This window comes from Engraulis encrasicolus, chromosome 8 (assembly GCF_034702125.1).
Source record: "Engraulis encrasicolus isolate BLACKSEA-1 chromosome 8, IST_EnEncr_1.0, whole genome shotgun sequence".
NCBI lineage: Eukaryota > Metazoa > Chordata > Actinopteri > Clupeiformes > Engraulidae > Engraulis > Engraulis encrasicolus.
Window position 1 is genome coordinate 7221301 of NC_085864.1, and position 18070 is coordinate 7239370.

The window sequence follows — 18070 nt, forward strand, 5'->3', positions numbered from 1 at the left end:
ACACACACACACACACACACACACACACACACACACACACACACACACACACGTACATGCACACACGCACACACACGTACATGCACACACGCACATGCACCTACAAACACACACACTGCTCATCATCGATTCAGGATGTCACGGGCGAGGGCAGTGAGTACGACGACAGCGGCATCGATGCGGTGACCGTGGATACGGAGCATCCTCCTCATCCCCAGCATCAGCACCAGCAGCAGCAGCAGCAGCGGCGCTACAAGACCATGTCGGCCTCCTTCTCCCTCTACTCCACGCCGGGCCGCAGCGGCTTCGCGGGGAGCGACAGCGCCTCCTCCAGCAGCGGGGGAGGCGGCAGCAGCAGCGGCGGGGCGGAGGGCGAGATCGGGGGGGTCGGAGTCGGGGGCAGGAGCGGCAGCGCCAGCGGGGGCAGCGGTGGGAGCGGCAGCCGGCGTGGCATTGGACGAGGTAGGGAGAGGTGTTCCGGAAGTTTTACTAATGAATTGATTGATTGATTAATTAGTTTCAGTTTAAGACAAGGCCTCTGTCACATATCTGGTGTCACCACAATGGTCACACACTTGGTCGGAATTCATTTCTGAAGACTGGGGAATGTCATAGCATTGTGGCACTGTGGTCTTTTTTAATGGCTAGTAATTGGTTTCACTAGCGGAATGGTGTACGTTATGAGACTACCCTTTCTTTCTTTAACTAGTAAAGGATCCCATATTGAATCCCAGGTAGTCTTGACCAGGACAGACCACAAAAAGTTGCAATAACACATCAAGACAGACCACAGCTAGCATGTTACACACCAGAACACACACTGCTATTACCAGACTAAGATGTAACAAGGGCACACAGGCGGCTAAAAACAGGCAGCAAACAGACAGACACAACGTCACAATTGCATTGCACAGTTTAGGTTACATTTTGTTTTTTTATGTCCAAAGGTGACGTCCAAGGCGTCTATGAGAACTTCCGGCAGGAGCTGGAGATGAGCCGTTGCCAGGGCGATGGGATGGCGGAGGAGGTGGCGTCAGCGCTTAGCGACGAGCAGAGCAGCGGCACGATGGGCTCCGCCTACCACACCGACCCGCTGCTCGCCGCCGTCGCCCAGGGAACCGTGCGCAAGGCCGGACGACTGGCCGTCAAGAACTTCCTGGTGCACAAGAAGAACAAGAAGGTGGAGCTGGCCACCCGGCGCAAGTGGAAGAGCTACTGGGTCTCTCTCAAAGGTGGGTAACGATGACCCAAACACACACAAATACGCACAGGTGGTGTTCATTTCGTGATAGAAGTTTCAGAGATAAACAAGTGCTACACATGCATTGGATAATCCTACTGACCAATGAGTTAGAGTGAAAAAGGTGAACTTTTTTTTTAAATGGCAAATGAAGATTTTTCAAGACAGCATTTATACTACATAATATACCTCAGCTGTTCTCATAGTCTCTCTGAATAGTCCAGAACGAGTCATGGAGGTGTAGTTTCATTTAAGGCACCCAGCTATCAGGGAAACTTGCATTGACTTATATTATACTCCCATAGCGTAACCCAGTAGTGCACAACCAGACCACAGGAAAGATTTTTATGAGCCAGGGTGCTCGTTACTATCTTTTACCACACCTTTAAAATGTTACAACCCATTTCCTGCAAACACACTAATTTAGAGGCTTTTACGGTTAAAGTCTGGCATTGGGAAGCTAAGCTAACTAATGATTTGTAACGGCTAATGCAAAGTAGCAGTAGCCGCACATTCACTCAGTAAAAGTACATTAGGGCCGAATGTGGTTAGCCCCTATTCATTTTCCCAGCTCTGTTAAACTGCTTCGCTGGTAATCCTCTCTCTCTCTCTCTCTCTGTCTCTCTCTCTCTCTCTCTCTCTCTCTCTCTCTCGCTCTCTCTCTCGCTCTCTCTCTCTCTCGCTCTGCCTCTTTCTCTCTCTCTCTGCCCGTCTCTCTCTCTGCCTCTCTTTCTCTCTCTATCTCTCTCTCTCTCTCTCTCTCTCTCTCTCTCTCTCTCTCTCTCTCTCTCTCTCTCTCTCTCTCTCTCTCTCTCTCTCTCTCTTTCTCTCTCTCTCAGTTCCCAGCCTGTTGCAAATCCTGTGGGGTGTTTTTTTCTTTTCTTTTTCAAAAGGATAAACCTGCTAGTGTAAGGTCCGTAATCAAATTGGGAGCGCCGTACATCACCAGTAATTCCACTTGACAGGGTTTTGTAATCGAATCAGCCGCCTGGCACCGTTTTCTTCTCTCTCTCTCTCTCTCTCCCTCTCTCTCTCTCTCTCTCTCTCTCACTCTCTCTCTCTCTCTCTCTCTCTCCCTCTCTCTCTCTCTCTCTCTCTCTCACTCTCTCTCTCTCGCTCTCTCTTTATTGGGCATGCAGAGCTGCACTTCTTAATGACGGCCACTGGAGAGCAGAGTGAAATCAATAAAAGCTGTTTATTTATTTTTATTTATGCCATAATGCGGAGAAATTATCCCCCCCTCCAGATCTATCAGGGGCAAGGATGGCATCAATTCAGATAAAGTGGACACGTTTGCTCAATAATGCTTTGCGGTTGTGTCTAGCACGGCGGTCATTATTTCTCTCTCCCACTGTGCTTGTGCTGCCTGCGTATAAACGTTTTGGTCACGGCTGGAAGACAAAGGCTTCGTCTGTCTGTTCAGAGTCACTGGATACAGTGACATTTATTCATATAACACCTGCCACTGTAGTTTTAATGTCACACTGTAAAACTTTATGAGTAAAACTTTCAGTGACCATCCATCCATCCTCACTCACACTCTCTCCCCTTCATCTGTTAATCTCTTCTAAAGTCTTCCCTGTGCAGGATACACCCTGTACAGAGCCAGGATACACTTACACATTTTTATCATATGATACCTGTCATATCCGTGCAGTGCAGTTATTAACCTGTAGTAAGCACAGCACAGTATAACTTAATATGATGAGTAAAACGTTCAATGACTTTCCATCCTCAGCCCTTACCCATCCCGTCTGTTGGGGTTTCAATATTTCAGGGCAAACCTATATTATTAAAGGGTATTCACAACATTGTGGACCGTAAAATTACTATACAATGGAGTCAAAAGTCAGTGTAATAGTCTGCAGGCGGCAGTGTAATTTAACTCTACAGCTCTTAATATTTACACAATATTGAGTTAATATTTTAAGTGGGACCAAATGTAACTTGCATGGAGTTCATTTCAACTCTTTAAAAGTTACATTATCACTGGTATTTTTATTGTGCTTGCGCCTCTCACCTGAATCCCCATCTCCCTTCCCAGGGTGCACCCTGTTCTTCTACGAGACGGACGGGCGTTCGGGTATCGACCACAACAGCATCCCCAAGCATGCGGTGTGGGCGGAGAACAGCATCGTGCAGGCCGTGCCGGAGCACCCCAAAAAGGACTTTGTCTTCTGCCTCAGCAACTCGCTGGGAGACTCCTTTCTCTTCCAGGTCAGTAGAAACAGAGCAGTGGGCTGAGCTGAGCTGAGCTGGGATGAGCGGGCGCTACTGAACCTGAAACAGGCGGCACCCTTCAGCCAGAACTGTTGGCAGGCACACATGGGTGGGCACACTCGCGTGCGCGGACTTGCACACACACACACACACACACACACACACACACACACACACACACACACACACACACACACACACACACACAGATTCACAAATACACACACACACAGTCTCTCTCATGCACACACACAGACAGACAGACACACACACACACACACACACACACACACACACACACACACACACACACACACACACACACACACACACGAGAGAGAGAGAGAGAGAGAGAGAGAGAGAGAGAGAGAGAGAGAGAGAGAGAGAGAGAGAGAGAGAGAGAGAGAGAGAGAAAGAATAATGGGGAGAGCACTCTCTGACCACCATCCCTCATCCTGAAGCGCTCAGGCATGAAGCTGGGGGACAGATTTCATCCTTAATGTTAAAGTATCACCTTACTGTCTCTTTGTATAGCCTATGCCTGTCTCTGTATATCTTTTTCTGTTTGTATGTCTGTCTATATCTCTCTCTCTCTCCCTCACACACGCACACATGCACACACAGAAGCACACTCAAAAGCACACACACACATTATTTGTACAGTATAGAATATACAATGGAATGGACCTGTGGAAGTACCTTACGTCACCGTTTATGCCACAAGTGCAATGTCTCACACAAGTGACCCCAGACTCCTTTTGTACATTGTGGCCAGTCTTGTCTCCGGTGTCTACTTCGCTCGTTCATAACAAAGATTTACATCTGTCCCCTGGACGTGAAGTCACCAATCACCCTGTCAAGTGTGTTCTACTGAGGGAGTTTCACTTTCATGTTTTTCCTTTGTTCTCATAAGCACGTCCCGAGCACACCTGACCCTGAGGGGAGGGGGCTCTTGGGCTATGGTTAGGGTTAGGGTCAGGGCTCGAGGAGGTACTGGAGGTTTGGCCACCTCCAGTTTGGATGTTATGAGCACCTGAGCTTGGTGAGAGGTGGGGAAGAGGGTTTGTAGACTTGGGCTTAGGCTCAATTGGGGGGCAGAGCAAGTTTTGGCTATCGTCAGGTCACATCCATTTTTTGTTTTGTTGTCATAAAGCACCTAAGCACTCCAGAGCCTTTGGATGTTGGAGAGGGGTTGTCAGCTTTGGGTTATGGGGGCGATGGCGGTTATGGGGGTTATGGAGGAATTGTTGAGGGCATCACCTAAGCCCCTGTGCACCTAAGCCAGTGGGGGTTGTGGGAAGAGGGAAGGGGATTGTAAGTTTTGGGTAGAGCAATGTTTCTCAACGAGGGCTCTACAGTTGGGTGCCCTAGGGGGGCATTGAGAAGGATTCAGTTGCGAGGGGGTAGTGGTTAGTTGCTATTAGGGGGCATTAGTCCATTTTATTTTTTAATACTAAGGGGGCAGTGGACGGCTTATGATAAGGTCAAAGGGGCGTTGGGAGGCTCATAATAAGGTCAAGGGGGTGTCTATTCAAAACTGTTGGAGAACCACTGGGGTAGAGGATGGTAGGGCAGAGCAAGGTTTGGCTGCCATCACGTCACCTACAGTATTGTTACCATAAGCACCTCAGCACAGCTGAGCCTCTGGCAGTTGGGGTGTGATAAGAGGACAGGTAAGATATGATCACCAATAGGTCACCTCAGTTTGACCACCCATCACCGAATGACCAGCCAGACAGCTCCTGGCCTCAGGGCTGTTGACCTCTTAATCTGACCTCTCTCATGACCTTTGCCCTCTGAACTCTCACCTTTCACCTTTTTTCTACCTCATTCCATTTCTCCCTGCAGACGTGCAGGCTGTGTGCCTACTCATACAGTAGCTAGCCAGGCTTATTTTGACTGCTTGTGGCCAGTCCTGCCTGTCTCCAGTGTCTGCTTTGGACAATGCTTAATTTGTGTCACTCATTTGTTTCCTTCAGTATTGATGAAGCATCTCTATTCCACTCTACTCTACTCTACTCTGCTTTACTCGACTCTACTCTACTCTACTCTACTCTAATCAACTCTAATCAACTCTACTCTGCCTCTCATATACTCTACTCTACTCTACTCCACTCTCCCTCTACCATACTCCACTCTCCCTCTCCTGTATTCTACTCTACTCTACTCTACTCTACTCTGCTCTGCATTTCTCTTCTGATCTACTGAGCTATACTATACTCTACTCTACTCTGCTCTGCTCTACTCTACTTTACACTTCTCTTCTGATCTAATGTCCACAGCACTGTGCTGTGCACTACTCTACTTAACTTTACTCTTCTCTTCTCTTCTGATCTACTGAGCTATACTATACTCTACTCTACTCTGCTCTGCTCTACTCTACTTTACACTTCTCTTCTGATCTAATGTCCTCTGCTCTACTCTACTCTACTCTACTCTATAATAGTTCTCTTCTGATCTGTACTCTACTCTACCCCCCTGCAGACCTGCAGCCAGACGGAGCTTGAGAACTGGATCACGGCCATCCACTCTGCGTGCGCGGCGGCGGTCGCCCGGCAACACCACCGCGAGGACACGGTGCGTCTGCTGCGCGGCGAGATCAAGAAGCTGGAGCAGAAGATCGACATGGACGAGAAGATGAAGAAGATGGGGGACATGCAGCTGTCAGCCGTCTCAGACACCAAGAAGAGGAAGACCATCCTGGAACAGGTGAGAAGTGTGTGTGTGTGTGTGCGTGCGTGTGTGAGTGAGTGTGTGAGTGAGTGTGTGAGCGCATGCGTTCGTATATGTGTGCATTCGTCTGTCTGTCTGTCTGTCTGTCTGTCTGTCTGTCTGTCTGTCTGTCTGTCTGTCTGTCTGTCTGTCTGTCAGTCTGTCAGTGTCTGTGAGAGGATTGGGGCATGCACTTCTCTGCCATGTCAGACATACAGAAGAGGAGGATTGCCCTGGATCATATGAGAAAGGAAGACAGGAAATAGATAGATTACTTGAGTGTACTAACTGTAAACTTTTCGATGGGAGAGAGCCCTCTTTTTTGTCAGATACCCAGAAGATAGATGAGATATACCAAACTGAGCCATAAATACAAGTATTGCAGGTACACAGTAAGTCCATGTTGGAGTATGTGCATCTGTCTATTTAGGAAGGGTCTGTCTGTTTTGGGGTTCTTGAGTCTGTGTGTTTTGTGTGTGTCCAGTCTGTTTGTTTGCCTTTCCCAGCCCATGTACTATAGATGCTAATTAGGCTTTAAAAGGCTGCAAGGCACTCCAAGGGATTACAATGCCAGCTCTCCCCCAGATTTGAAATTGTAATTTGGGGAGTCTGTTTTTCTGTTTCCGCATAGCCTCTCTCTCTCTCTTTTATTCTCTCTTTCTCTCTCTCTCTCTCTCTCTCTCTCTCTCTCTCTCTCTCTCTCTCTCTCTCTCTCTCTCTCTCTCTCTCTCTCTCTCTCTCTCTCTCTCTCTCTCTCTCTCTGTCTCTCCCTCTCTCTCTCTCTCTCTACCCTCTCTGCTGATAGAGGGAGGTACCCTTTCTTCCTCCCGCTCACCACTGTAATTAATGGCCAAGTTCATATTCTGGTTAATGGCTGTTTGCATGCAAAGCTTGATCAAATGGCCTTTGTTTCCTTTTCCATCCCTGTTGTTCTGGTGTTTTTCTGGAAGGTATGGCCAGCGCAGTCAGGCAGGCCCCAGAGGACTTGGCAGTGTCACGTTTCCATCGCCATTGTGCCACCGCTGAATAGGGGAGGGGGGAGAGAGGAGGAGGGCAGGGGAGAGGAGGAGGACAGAGTAGAGGAGAGGAGAGGAGTGGAGTGGAGAGGAGAGGAGTGGAGTGGAGAGGAGAGGAGTGGAGTGAGTAGAGGAGAAAACAGGGCAAGAGAGGTGGACATAGATTGTGCCACTGCTGAATAGGAGAGGGTTGGGGAGGGGAAGAGGAGAGGAGAGCAGAGCAGAGGAAAGGAGAAAACAGAAGGCAAGAGAGGAGGACATATACGTGAAAGAGGAGGGGAGGTTAGGAGAGTGGAAGAGAAGAGAGGAGGCGGGGAGGAGGAGGGGATGAGGGGAGGAGGTCAGGAGAGTAGAAGAGAAGCGAGGAGGAGGGGAGGGCAGCGTCAGTCGGGCCTCTTTGGCACTCGTCGTCATGGAGGAGCCAACTGTGGTGTTCCCAGTGTAGGCATGCCCTAAAAGGAATGCCGCACCATCGTTTGCTTCTCCCTCCATCCCTCCCTCTACTCTTTCCCTCTCTCTATATACCTCTACCTCTCTCTCCTCTTCCCTGTCCTTCCTCCTCTTGCTCTCTCCCTCCATGCCTCCCTCCACCTCCCTCCATGCCTCCCTCCCATCCCTCTCACACTCCACCACTAATTTATCCCTCTCCTCTCTCTCTCTCCCTCCGCTTGTCCCTCTCTCCCCCTCTCTCCCCCTCCCTCCTCCCATTTGGCCTCCTTGGCAACAGCTACTGAAGCTGCCCTGGCTCCTTTGAAAAAGGAAAACGGAGGAGGGAGGAAAGAGGGGAGGGGGCGGTGGCGGAGAGTGGAGGTATGGCGTGAGCACATGGAGAGGAGGAGGAGGAGGAGGAGGAGAGAGCGGGGATGGAGGGGCAGTGGGACGGGGGAGCAGAGTGGAGGGGGGTGGTGCCTCTGTTCCACTACCCTGGAAAAGCATGCTGTGTGCCGGGTGAGAGCAGGTCTCCAGCGCCTGCTGCGACACGGAGGCTTTCTGGAGCAGTGGGAAGGGAGTGTGGGAAGTTCAGAAGAGATGAGAGAGGAGCAGAGCAAAGCAGATGAGAGGAGAGGGAGAGCAAAGCGGATGAGAGGAGTAAGTGTTGGTTGGAGAAGAGAGGAGAGGGTAAGAGGGGACATGAGAGGAGAATGGAGAGAAGCGGAGAGGACTGGAGAGAGCAGGGCTTTAGGGGAGAGCAGAGGAAAGATACAAGATGAGAGGAGCAGAGAGGAAACGGTGAGGAGATGAGAGGAGAGCAGAGCATAAGAGAGGAGTAAGTGTTGGTTGGAGAAGAGAGGAGAGGAGAGAACTTGAGAGTAGAATGGAGGACCAGAGAGAGCAGAACAGGACAGCAGAGGAAGGCAACGGATATGAGATGAGAGGAATATAGAGGAAAGGGGAGGAGATGAGAGTAGAAAACAGAGAAGAAAAGAAAAGGAAAAAGAAGAGGGATAGGGGGGTCTGGCCTCTGTCTCTGTGCCCACCACTAAACCCAAAACAAACATCATTGTTCCTGCAGAGTTGTGTGGTCCCGTGGTCTTATCAGACTTGGCAAAGCATACCCTGCACATAGCCCCCATGCCTACACCAGTGGCTGCGTAGCCCCCATCCCCTACAGTCCACCAGTGGCTGCAGTGTGGGCCTGGCTTTGGCACTGATTGCTCTTGTTGTTCTGCTCTTTCATTCTGTTCTCTCTCTCTCTCTCTCTCTCTCTCTCTCTCTCTCTCTCTCTCTCTCTCTCTCTCTCTCTCTCTCTCTCTCTCTCTCTCTCTCTCTGAACTGAATGTCTTTGTCCGATTCTGTTTGTCTCTCTCCACCTCTCTATATCCACTCTCTCTCTCTCGCTTTTTTTGTCTTTCTCTGTGTATTATCTGTCTATCTGTTCACACTCACTGTTACTCTGACATCTTTTTCATTTGGGTTTGTGTATATTTTTTCTCTTTTTGAGTCTGCACTCTTTTTCTTTCTCTTTTGCTACTCTTCTATTTCTCTCTCTCTCTCTCTCTCTCTCTCTCTCTCTCTCTCTCTCTCTCTCTCTCTCTCTCTCTCTCTCTCTCTCTCTCTCTCTCTCCATCCATCTATAATTTTACCCTCCTTCTCCTCTGTTGGCAGATCTTCCTGTGGGAGCAGAACCTTGAGCAGTTCCACATGGACCTGTTCCGCTTCCGCTGTTACCTTTCCAGCCTGCAGGGCGGCGAGCTTCCCAACCCCAAGCGGCTGCTGGCCTTTGCCTCGCGCCCCACCAAGCTCGCCATGGGCCGTCTCGGCATCTTCTCCGTCTCCTCCTTCCATGCCCTGGTAAGACGCAGTGCACAAGTTTGTTTTTATGTTTTTATATTATGCATTAGGTGCATTTTTTTACGTTTGCGTGAGTAGGCCATTCAGTTACTGTTTTTTGAAATTCAAGTTTTTATTGATCAAACTTTAAACACACACATAAAAGGTCCACACAGTACATTACAGTGTCCTGTTGTACATAGCTCACCTATACGCCACCTTGACATCTCCATCAAAAAACATGGTCCAGAAAATAACAGTCACATAAATGGAAATACGTAGATACACCTTATGTCATTTTCATGTGTACCCAGAAATCATTCCAGATCATTCGTTTCTCATCATTAAGCCTTTCCAGCATACTCTCATAAGAGGCTGCTTCAATTACAGCATTGACCCAGTCTTTCAATTCCAAAGTTTTAACACACTTCCAATTCCGTAGAATAATTCTCAGTGTTGTGATACAGCAGAGTTTTACCACAGTGAATGCGTGCTTTGAAATGCTTGGTACCACTGACTTGTCTCCAAGTAAGCAAAGTCTGGGATCAGCAGGCAGTGAGAAACCCAGCCATTCTTCTAATATCCCAAGGATTTTACACCAAAATGGGTTAACATAAGAACACTCCCAGAGCATATGAAGAAATGTACCATCTGTTTCCTTGCACTTCCAACATAGGCCATTTTCAGCGATACCCATCCTATACAGTCTAGAAGGGGTATAGTAGTACCTGTGTACCACTTTATAGTGGATACATTTCCCTCTTGCTTCCCTAATGTTTTTACCCACATTTGCCATAATCTTTGACCATTCACCTTCATCAAAGTCGACTCCTAAGTCCCTTTGCCATATTAGTTTCAAACTACAGCAATTATCTGAAGTTGCATTAATAATTAAGTTATAGCACACAGATGCAGTATGGGCTATATGTGGTTGCTGAAAGTAAGTAAGCACTGGGTTCTCATTGAAATTAAATTTGTCCCCAACGCAATGTCTGATTTGCAAGTATTTCCAAAAGTGCCCTCTCCCTTCTATATTGTATTTTCCCATTAAATCAGAGTACGACATAACTTGTCCATCCACATATAAATCCTTCACTGTTGCTATACCTTTCAGGAGCCATTGTTTCCAAAACACCATTTTTTTCCCAATACGAATGTCTGGGTTGTTCCACAATGATGCATAGGATTGTCTGTAGTGTGACAGTTTGAGGAGTTTATGGATTTTACACCAAACATAGCGTGAGTGTTCAATCACAGGGTTTGACTCCTGTGTCAGTCCAGAGCGTTGTGAAAGAATGTCCAAGGGCTTGCATGGAGAGGCCAGACTCTGTTCGAATGTGACCCAGTCCAGATCAGAGTCAGTATTTCTCCAGTGTTTTGCAAGCTGTGCCATTTCAAAAGAAAGGTCATACATTTTCACATCTGGTAGTCCAAGTCCTCCTTTATCTTTCAAGGCACACATTTTACTCATTTTAATGCGGGGTCTTTTTCCTTCCCACAGGAAGTCCTTAACAATGTTGTCATATCTCTTGAAAATTATGTCTGGAATGTTCAAGGGCAACATCATAGATATGTAATTGAACTGAGGAGCTACAACCATTTTGACCACATTAACCTTTCCCCATAGAGTTAGTTTGAGGTGTTTCCATTTTTCCACATTATGTTGTATTTTTGTCAGCAGGGGGTCATAGTTAAGTGCCATAATCCCCTCTAAATTCTGAGTCAAGCGCACACCAAGATACTTCATACCTGAAGGAACCCATTTGAAACCAAAACCAGTTACCATGTGAGAATAACATGTCCTTGTAATTGGCATTGCCTCTGATTTTCATTCAGTTACTGTTAACCCCAAGACAAATTGTCCACCTGGGGACATGCATTCTGTGTTACTTTTTTTAAAGTTGAAAGTTCAAATTAGGTAACTGTGTAGTGGGCAACTGCATGAAATTTTGAGGGTAAGACATTTGAGGGTACAATTCTCTTCTCTGATTGGTTAAAACAACAGGGGAGCGATGCCAGTTTTGAATACATAACTACAAGAACTAGAGAATTCATGTACTATTGTCAGAATCCATGGCTATTCAAGGAAATGTTACTTCAACAGTTAACCAACTGTACCTTTAACGTGTCACTCTGTAGTACAGTGTAGCATTACACAGCTGCTATAATAATAATGGTAGTTGTAGCACTCCCAGAGACAACCTGAGGGCGTTGTTTGGATACGCTAGTGTTCTAGAACAGTCAGGCTGTGCGTCGACCAATCATCCTCTCTGCCTCATCCTTCCGCCTCCTCGGAAGTGAGAAAGTTATTTATGTAGCCTACAGTAGAACACTGAAACACAACTGCACTTGTTTGGATCCGGTGAGATGTGTGTCCACCTAGAACATTCTGTGCAGAACTTGGCCATGGCTCCCCATGTCCTCCTCCCCATGCTCTCTGCTGCCTGGTGTGAATGGCCACATTGAGGACACACTATTACACTGTTGCACTCAGCTGTTGCAATGATAACAGTGTCGCACACATCAAGCACGCCATACACACACCACATGCACGCACGCACGCACACACGCACGCACGCACGCACTCACATGCTGAAACACACTGTAGTGCGGCAGCTGTCATAATGAAAAAACTGCAACATAAAAAACAAAACCCCTTGGAGGTGAAAAACTACAGAGAACTTGATAGGAGGTATTCGGTGGATACACAGATAGATTCCGCATTGCCTGTAGCAGAACTCGAAGAGGAGCGCAGCACTGTATGGGCGAAAAAGAAGTAGAGCTTGTAGTCAAACGTGGATGAGCAAAGTGGGTCAGCAGAATGTTTTGTCTATTTTTAAAACATTTGTTTGTTATCTGTGGCACCTGTTGCCATGTGGTGTGCCCAGTCAGCTCTGGCAGCCCCCGCACGCCGATTAGATAATGGATCCTGACTCCTGAGGCGTGGGGGTGGCAGGATATATATTTCACTCCACCGATCAATACCATGCGGATAGTTATGAAGGAGCGGGTGGGGGTTGAGGTTGAGGTTGGGGGAGGAGAGGAGAGGAGAGAAGAGAAGAGAAGAGGAGAGGAGAGGAGAGGAGAGGAGAGGAGAGGAGAGGAGAGGAGAGGAGAGGAGGAGGGTTGGTGAAGAGAGGAGAGTAGAGAAAAGTAAAGGAGCAGAGAAGAGGAAAGAGGAGAGGAGAGGAAAGTCGAGGCACAGAGAGGAAGGGAGGAGAAGAGAAGAGAGGAGAAGAAAGCAGAGGAGAACAGAGAAGAGGGGAGGAGGGGAAGAGGAGAGTTGAGGAGAGGAGCAGAGAACAGAAGAGATGAGGAGGAATGAGAGAGGAGGGTAGGCGAGGAGGTTGCTGGTGGTGGAGGTGCGGAGACGGTATATATGCGTAGGCTTTCTGCAGCCGTGGGCGTTTGAGGACACTGGGTTTGGCTTGCATGCTGAGAGGCATCCACTGCATTGTTATCAATTTGCATATACACCATTTAAATGAGGCTAATGGCTCATCTCACTTCTCCTTTTCTCCCCTTTGTCATGGCCCTATTCTTTGATCTCTCATCATCTTTTTTTTCTTTTCTGTAAGTTTTATATTGATTCAGTCTATATCCGGAACAGTCTTGCTCTTTTTCGTTCTTTTGCTCTCTTCCTCCTCTCCTTGTCTCCTGCATATGCCTTGTTGCCTCTCTCTCTCTCTCTCTCTCTCTCTCTCTCTCTCTCTCTCTCTCTCTCTCTCTCTCTCTCTCTCTCTCTCTCTCTCTCTCTCTCTCTCTCCCCTTCTCTGCCTCTTACTCTTTGTGGCACCTCTTGCCCTTGTGATATGATAGAAAGCAAGGGAGGTTTTTTGTGAACTCGGTAGGAAGCCTGACATTAGGCCCCTTAAGAAGATTTGTTCCCAGAAGTGAAGTGCATCACTCTTACATTTGGACATGTCTCTTCATCCTCCTGAATCTCTATTAATCTCTATCTCTCTTACTAATGCACTTAGCTGTGTTAGCAAGAGGTGCTAAATGCCTACAAAGGCGGTAGGGCCAAGGCAACACAGGTGTTATAGAGGCCTGTCTCTAATCCTCTCCTTTAACCCATTATGTCCTGGAGACACACATACGCTGCATTCAGGTTCTTGAGATTTGAGCTGTTTTATTAAAAATGTGGGTAAGTTAGAGCTGAATGAACACATTCTAAGGCAAAATGAGGGTCCTAGCTTTTAAATGCAACTCATTTCATGTTTGTATGTGCTTCGGAGGCTGAGATATTTAGGATTTAATAGGCAGAGGGCACTCTTTCCCAAAAAGGGCTTAGGACAAAATGGGTTAAGAGGTAACACAGAAATAGTACATGGTGTTCTTCTGAATATCTTTAGGCATCTGTGGTGTGAGGGTGTGTACCCTTTTTTCTTTAGTTTTTCAATACCTGCCTTCCTCATATGGATGGGGGTCCTCCCTGGCACTAATTTGATTTTAGCCACGTGGAGACCACGGTTGTGACTGTGTGATTGTGTCATGTTGTGTCTTGATTGTGTGATTTGAGAAGGGATTTGATACATGCTGTTTGATCATGAATTTAATTAGCAAAAATCTGTCTGACAACAGTTCTTTTATCATGCAAGATGTTCCCTGCCATGGTAGGGTCATTTAGTCTGAATCAATTCACCCCCGTGTCTCTCACAGTAATGCTATGCCTTTGTCCCACACTGGTCTGCATGCTAACTAAATTCAATCACATTGGAATACAACCCCCTGTGTCTCCTCTCTAGACTGCATGCAAGTTGTGCTGCTCTGCATGCTAAACTGAGGCCATTTTCACATATAGTCCTTTAAGTGAACCAAAATCCAGTTCTTTTTAAGTGGACCAAAAAATGAACCGACCGCAAAATGACTGCTCTGTTTTTATCCATATTGTGAGTGTATTGCAAAAAGAACTAGCTGCTCCTTCTGGTCCCATTTATGGGATGTCAGACCTCTTTTTGAACAGACCCGGACTTTTAGAGCTCTATTTAGGTGATGGCACCTATAGGTGTAACTTGTCACAGATCTGAGTCTGCTTAAATGGCTGAAAGGGACCAAGTGTGAAAATGCCCTAAAATTACAACTCAGTTCAGTACATTCCACCCACTCTTAACTGGATATGGATGGAACTCAGCGTCAAAGAATGTCATGCACAGCTGCACTGCGAATCCTTTTACTGCAGTGGTGGTGATTTGTGTTGGTGAATCATCAGAAATGTTCGAGCTCCTTTATGAACATCTTTTTGGAGCTTAGACAAGTAGAATATTTTACAATAATGAAGGATACAAATGTGTTTTGTAAAGCTGTTTCATATCTCGTAAAAATAGATGACATTACTGTAGGTAACTTATGGTTGACATCTTGTTGGAGCCTGAAGCTTCAAGCCTACCTTCCAAGTACCCACCCTTCAAGCTCCTAAAAGAAGTCCAGTTGTCCACCTTTTCTCTACTTCAGATAGAGTTTAATCATGTTTTCAAGTCCTTAACCCATTACGACACAGAATTATACATTTGCTGTTACCAGAATGGCAATGATCAAGTTGTAGTGCATTACTAAAGGCCCTGTGTTATGTGATAGTAGTGTAGTACTATGGTAATTAGCTTTTCGATGACTATTACAGTGTTCCACTAGTGGGAATGGCGTGCATTATGGGGCTACGTGGCTGGTGTTGCTCACTTGATCACCATGCCCTGTGCTGTCCCGTTATAGGTGGCTGCTCGTACGGAGAGCGGAGTGAGGAGGCGTACCCATGCCATGAGTCGCTCGGCCAGCAAGCGCAAGAGCCGCTTCTCCTCCCTCTGGGGCCTGGACACCACCTCCAAGAAGAAGACCAAGGGACACCCCAGCATCAACCAGGTACGACTCCTACTGCAATCATTTACACCTAACTACTCCTTGAGGCAAAACCCTCTTTTATCCGATTTTTTTGTTGGGAAAAAGGCTAATGACCAAGGCTTAATCTAGTAGTGCTACGATGTAATTGGGTGTTATTCAAAACAGAGTGAGTCTATGATCTAATCTGCACCAAAAGGTTGCTTTTTATATTTTTTTATTTTATTCAGCTTTTTCTTGTCTGCTGCCATGCAATTGTTATATCCCCCACAATTCCATTTTATATTTGTTTGTTGTTTTCAACTTGGTCCCCCATTGCTGTGATTTTGTCTGGTTTGGATGAGGTTTCACCTAGTTGCCATTACATGTGTACAAGATAATAACATGTGATTAGAAGTGCACAGAGCAATATGTGAGATATACTGTATCCAGTGGTCTCCAATTATTTTCCCCCTAGGGCCAATTTTTGTAGCACAGATGAGGCCGAGGGCCGAACAAATCGCCTGACTGTATGGCCACAGATAGCACACATACTGTATATGTCATTTGTTCCAACCTCATGGTGGTTCAAATGTTTACCTTGAATGTTTGCCATGCATGCCATGCTCAGGCTGGATCTGGCCCGCAAGCCGCCATTTAGCGACCACTGCTGTACACTATATACAGTAGAACAACATGCAGTATTGTATGTCATTACTGGGTTGCTTTAGTGAATTATGTTTAGATGTGATAACGTTGACACGCGTACCCAGTATCTCATGTACCACCTTTTACTCCCCTCAGATGGGCATGTGATTTACTGACTCAAACCAGGCCACAACCAAACTTTTCTTTGCCGCAGCTTTCTTTCTTTGTAGTCAAGTACACAAAGTAACTTGTCAGTTGAGATGTTTTAGATTAGAATGTGTGAAGTTTTGGCGGCTGTTTATTATGTTCCCTTTTATTTCAATGTTCTTTTGCTGTTGAAGAAGAAAAGCCAGCCAGGGCTGCCTGCCCACAACGCAGAGATATTTCAGGCAGTGCAAGAGAAGGAACGAGAGCGTGAAAGAAAGAGAGAGAGAGAGCAGTGTCTTTATTTCCCTTCTCTCCCCATCCCTCCCTGCCTTCCTCTCCCCTTCTCTCCCCATCCCTCCCTGCCTTCCTCTCCCTTGGCAGGTGTTTGCGGATGGGAACGAGCCAGCTAAGAAGCCCCTGGACAGCATGTTTGAGCGTGCAGTGCGGGAGACCACGGTAAGACGGGCTGGGAGGGAGAGCAATCAATCAGCTTTTATTTTTTTACTCCCGGCGCTGCCCGTGAAATGGTCATAAGCACATATATCACACGTGAGGGGAGGCCGAGGGGCGAAACCACTCCCAACGGTATGGGCTGCGATGAGGAGGCACCACAGGCCCAAGCTCCAACCCTCCTAAACTAATGCCATAGGGCTGTTTGTTTGTTTTATGGCAATAATAACTTGTGTTTTGTCTTTCTCAGTTGCCTTACAAGAGGGAAGTGGCATTTTAATTGCTACTATTGGACTATTAACAAAGCTCATCAATGCCGTTGTATGAAATGTGCTGTTCATGAAAAAAGATAAATATTATTATGAGTAGTAGTAGTAGCTGTAGTAATGGTAGATGCAGAAACAACAGCCAAAGCAGTAGTAATAGCAGTATTGTAGTAGTAGTGGTAGTAGTAGTAGCAGTAGTAGTAGTAGCAGTAGCAGTAGCAGTAGTAGTAGTAATAGCAGTATTGTAGTAGTAGTGGTAGTAGTAGTAGCAGTAGTAGTAGTAGCAGTAGCAGTAGTAGTAGTTTTGTTGTTTTTGCATCTGGTTAAATGATTTATCTAAAGAAAGTCACTCTGCCTAATGGGCTATTGTATTCAGCAGGGCCAATCTGATCACCAAGAGACTGTTTTAGAGATTTACTGGAGATTCTCCCCACACAGAGACCCCAAACTGCCATTTCAGGAAATTGAGTCTTCTTTGTTAGACTAAGATCTGCAATGTGTATGGGGGAAAAAACCCAAACGCTCTCACCGTTGAATAGCTTCCTCCTTGTCAGAAAGAAAAAAAGAGAGCGTGCGATTGAGTTTTTCTTGTAACATGAAACCAAAGAAAAAACTAAAGGCTATGGATACCCCTGCCGCTCTGCTTCAGAGACCCCAAAGCTTGCCCAGAGGCCAGCTGTAAATGTCATGCCATTTATTGGCCATATTTCCCTAATTATAGTTTCCTTTCTACCAATAAAATCGTGAGAGTAAGAAGAAAGCCATATCTGTGAGTTAGCGTTTGGTGCCTTTTTTTTTTTTACTGCGCCATAAACCTAACGGCCACTTCAGGCTAGTTTGGTTATTCAGGCATTAGAAGGCACCGAATGGCATTAATATTACGTTATGGCCCTGGTCAAATAGAATGTGGAGTTCTGATTGCCTGGCGGGGTTAACTTGCATAAACCTAATGGAAATGTTGAACTGTGGAAAGTATCTCTCTGTCATAAAACAAAGTGTTACATGTCCACTTGTTACATTAAAATAAAACACTATAATTGCATTGTTGGTCATCTGAGTTTATGAGCACATAATAATAACAAATAGTCCTAATGTTTTGGTTGTATCTTCTATCCTCTTGTATTTGCTGCTCCGCAGAAGGGCGAAGAGGTGCCCGTGAAGAGCCTTCCAAGGCCCAACACAGAGCATGACATCTGGGCGTCGGACCACCTGACCCCTTCCTGGGTATGCCTGCCCAACGACCAGCCGGTACTCGCCATCATCCAGCCTGGGGAGTCGGCTCTGGATGC

The 18070-nt window shown here is 46.7% G+C and overlaps 1 protein-coding gene across 3 annotated transcripts in view; it reads left to right on the top strand.

Moving 5' to 3' along the window:
• tiam1b (TIAM Rac1 associated GEF 1b) overlaps positions 1-18070 on the top strand; it is a 114174-nt gene that overhangs the window by 55355 nt on the left and 40749 nt on the right. For all 3 annotated transcript variants that reach the window (XM_063204898.1, XM_063204900.1, XM_063204899.1), the window contains 8 exons: positions 135-462; positions 948-1232; positions 3285-3457; positions 5945-6169; positions 9295-9480; positions 15169-15315; positions 16447-16521; positions 17919-18070. The exon at positions 17919-18070 is cut by the window's right edge and continues 19 nt beyond it. In XM_063204898.1, the coding sequence (XP_063060968.1) occupies positions 135-462; positions 948-1232; positions 3285-3457; positions 5945-6169; positions 9295-9480; positions 15169-15315; positions 16447-16521; positions 17919-18070 (1571 nt within the window). The remainder of the gene's footprint in view (positions 1-134; positions 463-947; positions 1233-3284; positions 3458-5944; positions 6170-9294; positions 9481-15168; positions 15316-16446; positions 16522-17918) is intronic.